Genomic DNA, 6,199 nt, shown 5'->3' on the forward strand with positions numbered 1-6,199 from the left:
TTCTGCAGGGCGAAATCAAAAGCCCTTGGAATCATGGCAGGAATACTGTTCGTGGTATTTATTACATATATAAATAAATTAGCGGTACCCAACAGATGATGTTCTGGGTCACCCTGGTCCACATTTTGGTCGATATCTCGAAAACGCCTTCACATATACAACTACCACCACTCCCTTTTAAAATTCTTATTAATACCTTTAATTTGACACCCATATTGTACAAACACATTATAGAGTCAGCCCTGGTCCACCTTTATATCGATATCCCGAAAAGGCGTCCACCTATAGAATTAAGGCCCACTCCCTTTTAAAGTACTCGTTAACACCTTTCATTTGATACCCATATCGTAAAAAAATTCTAAAGTCACCCCTGGTCCACCTTTATAGCGACATCTCGAAAAGGCGTCCACATATAGTACTAAAGCCCACCCACTTTTAAAATACTCATTAACACCTTTCATTTGATACCCTTATCGTGCAAACAAATTCTAGAGTCACAAAATACAAAAATAAAAGAAAATTTCAAAATGGGCGTGGCTCCGCCCTTTTTCATTTGATTTGTCTAGGATACATTTAATGCCATAAGTCGAACAAAAATTTTCCAATCCTTGTAGAATTTGGCAGCGGCTTAGATTCTAGGACGATTACTGTTTTCTGTGAAAAAGGGCGAAATCGGTTGAAGCCACGCCCAGTTTTTATAAACAGTCGACCGTCTGTCCTTCCGCTCGGCCATTAACACGATAACTTGAGCAAAAATCGATATATCTTTACTAAACTCAGTTCACATAATTTTCTGAACTCACTTTCTATTGGTATAAAAAATGGCCGAAATCTGACTATGACCATGCCCACTTTTTCGATATCGAAAATTACGAAAAATGAAAAAAGTGCCATAATTCTATACCAAATACGAAAAAAGGGTTGAAACATGGTAATTGGATTGGTTTATTGACGCAAAATATAACTTTAGAAAAAAACTTTGTAAAATAGGTGTGACACCTAACATATTAAGTAGAAGAAAATGAAAAAGTTCTGCAGGGCGAAATCAAAAGCCCTTGGAATCATGGCAGGAATACTGTTCGTGGTATTACATATATAAATAAATTAGCGGTACCCAACAGATGATGTTCTGGGTCACCCTGGTCCACATTTTGGTCGATATCTCGAAAACGTCTTCACATATACAACTACCACCACTCCCTTTTAAAATTCTTATTAATACCTTTAATTTGACACCCATATTGTACAAACACATTATAGAGTCAGCCCTGGTCCACCTTTATAACGATATCCCGAAAAGGCGTCCACCTATAGAATTAAGGCCCACTCCCTTTTAAAGTACTCGTTAACACCTTTCATTTGATACCCATATCGTAAAAAAATTCTAAAGTCACCCCTGGTCCACCTTTATAGCGACATCTCGAAAAGGCGTCCACATATAGTACTAAAGCCCACCCACTTTTAAAATACTCATTAACACCTTTCATTTGATACCCTTATCGTGCAAACAAATTCTAGAGTCACCCCTGGTCCACCTTTATAACGATATCCCGAAAAGGCGTCCACCTATAGAATTAAGGCCCATTCCCTTTTAAAGTACTAGTTAACACCTTTCATTTGATACCCATATCGTAAAAAAATTCTAAAGTCACCCCTGGTCCACCTTTATGGCGATATCTCGAAAAGGCGTCCACCTATAGAACTAAAGCCCACCCACTTTTAAAATACTCATTAACACCTTTCATTTGATACCCATATCGTACAAATTAATTCTAGAGTCACCCCTGGTCCACCTTTATGGCAATATCTCTAAAAGGCGTCCACCCATAGAACTAAGGCCCACTCCCTTTTAAAATACTCATTAACACCTTTCATTTGGTACCCATATCGTACAAACAAATTCTAGAGTCACCCCTGGTCCACCTTTATATCGATATCTCGAAAAGGCGTCCACCCATAGAACTAAGGCCCACTCCCTTTTAAAATACTCATTAACACCTTTCGTTTGATACCCATATTGTACAAACGCATTCTAGAGTCATCCCTGGTCCACTTTTATGGCGATATCTCGAAAAGGCGTTCTAGAGTCACCCCTGGTCCACCTTTATGGCAATATCTCGAAAAGGCGTCCACCCATAGAACTAAGGCCCACTCCCTTTTAAAATACTCATTAACACCTTTTATTTGGTACCCATATCGTACAAATTAATTCTAGAATCACCCCTGGACCACCTTTATGGCAATATCTCGAAAAGGCGTCCACCCATAGAACTAAGGCCCACTCCCGTTTAAAATACTCATTAACACCTTTTATTTGGTACCCATATCGTACAAACTAATTCTAGAGTCACCCCTAAAAAAAAATAAATAAATGTAAGGCGCGATAACCTCCGAAGAGATCTAAGGCCGAGCTTCTCTTCCAATTTGCGTCGTGCTCCTCTTGATTTTTCCCTACAAATTGGCCGGACGGGACCTACATGTTTTATGCCGACTCCGAACGGCATCTGCAAGGCAGATGAGTTTTCACTGAGAGCTTTTCTTGGCAGAAATACAATCGGAGCGCTTGCCAGACACTGCCGAGGGGCGACCCCGCTTAGAAAAATTTTCTTCTAATTGAAAAATCTTATTTCTAAAATTTTGATGTTGCTTTGCCCGGGAGTTGAACCCAGGGCATACAGTGTGATAGGCGGAGCACGCTACCATCACACCACGGTGGCCGCCGAGTCAGCCCTGGTCCACCCCTGGTCCACCTTTATAACGATATCCCGAAAAGGCGTCCACCTATAGAATTAAGGCCCACTCCCTTTTAAAGTACTCGTTAACACCTTTCATTTGATACCCATATCGTAAAAAAATTCTAAAGTCACCCCTGGTCCACCTTTATGGCGATATCTCGAAAAGGCGTCCACCTATAGAACTAAAGCCCACCCACTTTTAAAATACTCATTAACACCTTTCATTTGATACCCATATCGTACAAATTAATTCTAGAGTCACCCCTGGTCCACCTTTATGGCAATATCTCTAAAAGGCGTCCACCCATAGAACTAAGGCCCACTCCCTTTTAAAACACTCATTAACACCTTTCGTTTGATAATCTTATTGTACAAACGCATTCTTGAGTCATCCCTGGTCCACCTTTATAACGATATCCCGAAAAGGCGTCCACCTATAGAACTAAGGCCCACTCCCTTTTAAAATACTCATTAACACCTTCCATTTGATACCCATATCGTACAAACAAATTCCAGAGTCACCCCTGGTCCACCTTTATGGCGATATCTCGAAAAGGCGTCCACCTATACAACTAAGCCCCACTCCCTTTTAAAATAATATTAACACCTTTCATTTGATACCCATATCGTACAAACAAATTCTAGAATCAGCCCTGGTCCACCTTTATGGCGATATCTCGAAAAGGTGTCCACCTATAGAACTATGTCCCACTCCCTCTTAAAATACTCTTTAATACCTGCCATTTGATACGCATGTCATACAAACACATTCCAGGGTTACCCTAGGTTCATTTTCCTACATGGTGATTTTCCCTTATTTTGTCTCCATAGCTCTCAACTGAGTATCTAATGTTCGGTTACACCCGAACTTAGCCTTCCTTACTTGTTAATAATGGTGCTGCTGCTGGAACACCAGAGAAATTTCTTCAAAAGCTTTTGAGAGTATACTAGATATGAATCCGCGTCGTTTTGCTCGCCTTTGGCAGGAGCGGAAGTGGTACACCTTTTGAGACCTTCTCAAGTCTTGCAATCTGAGAAACTTGGAACTTTTTGAAGTTGCTGAGGTTAAAATGCAAAGCGTGCTGTGTGATTGAGACCATACGTAGTAGTAGTACGCCAACAAAAATGTAGCATCTTTACCTTTATACGTGACGTTTCGCGAGAAAAGGCCCCTAACTCAAATACTGTTAGTTTTACACGGCGAGCAGTCATATTAGGTCGTGTGCGCTAGCTTTCGCATGTTACTGTCGACCCAGACAGTATAAAAAAACATCGATCTCCGGTTTTTACCAATTTTGAGAACGAACTTTCACTCGTAATTAATCGGTTAAAAAAAATTTATTTTCGAGTTAGTGGTCCTTTTTCGCTGAGCGACACATATGTATTGAGAACTATATTTAAAAAACACGTAAACTGTTTTCCTAACAGCATGGGTGATGGCATTAGTTATCCGATACGGCATCTAGAAGATGATGCTGAATCTTTGCTGGGAAATAGTGATACGCGCATCGAAATGGACGAGGATGTATTTCCAGAAACGCGCTTTCACAGCGGCTACATTCCATAGTTGATAATTTCCGATGATAACGTGGCATCTTATTATATTTAGTTTAATAAGAACATGACTAAATACTTTTATTTATATTAGAAATTTTTAAATTGAATTTCTTTGTAAAACATTTTTTTATAAATGTGTATCAGTTTTAAGGTCACGTTATTTCAGAAATTGTGAAAAAAACAGTATTTATATGATAGTTATGTTATTATTAATCTTAAAAACATGCCCTACTTATTATTAAATTTTTACGCAACCATGCTAACATTGAGTGTGCAATATTTAAAACAAAAAATAAGCTCATTCAAAATATTATTAATTAATTGATTAAACTGATAATACAATTATAAGTAAGTTAATTATTTAGTGGAAATGTATTATATTCCTACTAAAATAAATATAAAGAAATTTATGTCTCGATAAGATAACCTTTCTTCTGTGGAACGCGATTCCGTAAGCGAATGACCTCTGTCTTAGTAATATGTATACATTCTGCTCTATTAATTTGATACCAACAAAAAAATCAAGCCTTGTACCTATTAAGTGAGTACTTCAAACATTCAGGCTCAAAACATGATTCAATCACAAGACGTCTGCTCGACTGACAAATTTTTTGACAATTGCACCCATTTTGCTCCCAAATCGAATTGACATCCGTTAACTGTGTTGTTTCTTTGTGATTTTTCGAAAAATATTAGTAGTAGAAATAGGAAGCAATCAGTTTACAAATACCCTATAAGTACTGAAATGCATAATTCCTTAGAACATTTATTTTAAATTTATGATGAATTTATTAACTATGCCATGATCTATTAGCGTGACTGAATATAGGGTTTTGAAAAGTACGGACACCAAGGAATCGTGCTCTTTCGTAAAACCATGAACATACGAAACCTAAACCAATTCAAAATTCATCGTTCAACGTCAAAAACTCGACTAGTAAATCGATTCACGTAAAAATGACATTAGGAAATAATGGAGATGCCATAACTAAATGTACTCATTGAGCATGTTAACTTATTCATTCCGTATGTTCGGAACATTCGTCTCCATTTAAGAATTTGGGGAATCGGTTTATATTTGGAATATTATGTATATTCGGACCTCGTGAGGTAGTATCAAACGAACGTGTTGCGAATATTCTAAAATAATGGTTTATCCAGAACACTTCCATGAATACTTAACGTAAAGGAGCATTCCGAAATTTTAGAATAAAAAGGTGAATACTCCCTGTGTAGCAGGACCGCATAAAAGCTGAACTCTTCTGTCAAAGTCAAGACCGGAATATAAATTTATAAGACAATAAGCCATTTTCTTTTTTTTTTTGTCAGACCATGTCGGTTGCCTTTTCATTATCGTCCTATCTCAAAATATTTTTCAAAAACTTCCCATTTCATATGTCACAAAAACTCCCTATATTAGAATTAGATTGAAGAACGCCTCAGAATGCTTTTCATTAACTCCCTCTTATGTCAAAATGCATTGAACTTATGCTCATATAGGGAGTTTTTGAAACAAATTTTGATATAGTGTATTTTTGAATAAAATTCTAAACCAGCATAGCTCTTTATCAATTCACGAAATATTTAGTAGAAAATGAATTATTTCCTCCAAAACCTGTTGGCATTTACAAATTTATTATCACTACTAATATACTACTAAAGGTACTTTTCTACTACAATTTTCGCTAAAGGGGATTGAATTATTACCGGTTTTCCATACTTCGTAAAAGCAACCCGTCCGGATTTTTGAATTTGGGAGTGTAAAAGCTCTGCCGTCATTGAAGAACAAAGCTCTAGTAATTGAATCACCATCAACCTTTTTTTTTAATTTTGAAACTAATATCCGTATTCTGGTTTTCAGTGAGTGACAATTGTTATATTATATTATATTTATATTAAATACTATA

At 37.2% G+C, this 6,199-nt stretch overlaps 1 protein-coding gene across 3 annotated transcripts in view; it reads left to right on the forward strand.

The window, feature by feature from the left end:
• LOC137245188 (palmitoyltransferase ZDHHC15B) overlaps positions 1-4,556 on the forward strand; it is a 48,585-nt gene extending 44,029 nt beyond the window's left edge. For all 3 annotated transcript variants that reach the window (XM_067775454.1, XM_067775455.1, XM_067775456.1), the window contains one exon: positions 4,164-4,556. In XM_067775454.1, the coding sequence (XP_067631555.1) occupies positions 4,164-4,302 (139 nt within the window). In that variant the 3' untranslated portion in view covers positions 4,303-4,556. The remainder of the gene's footprint in view (positions 1-4,163) is intronic.
• The last annotated feature ends 1,643 nt before the right edge of the window (positions 4,557-6,199 follow it).

This window comes from Eurosta solidaginis, chromosome 3 (assembly GCF_040869045.1).
Source record: "Eurosta solidaginis isolate ZX-2024a chromosome 3, ASM4086904v1, whole genome shotgun sequence".
NCBI classification, from domain to species: Eukaryota; Metazoa; Arthropoda; class Insecta; order Diptera; family Tephritidae; genus Eurosta; species Eurosta solidaginis.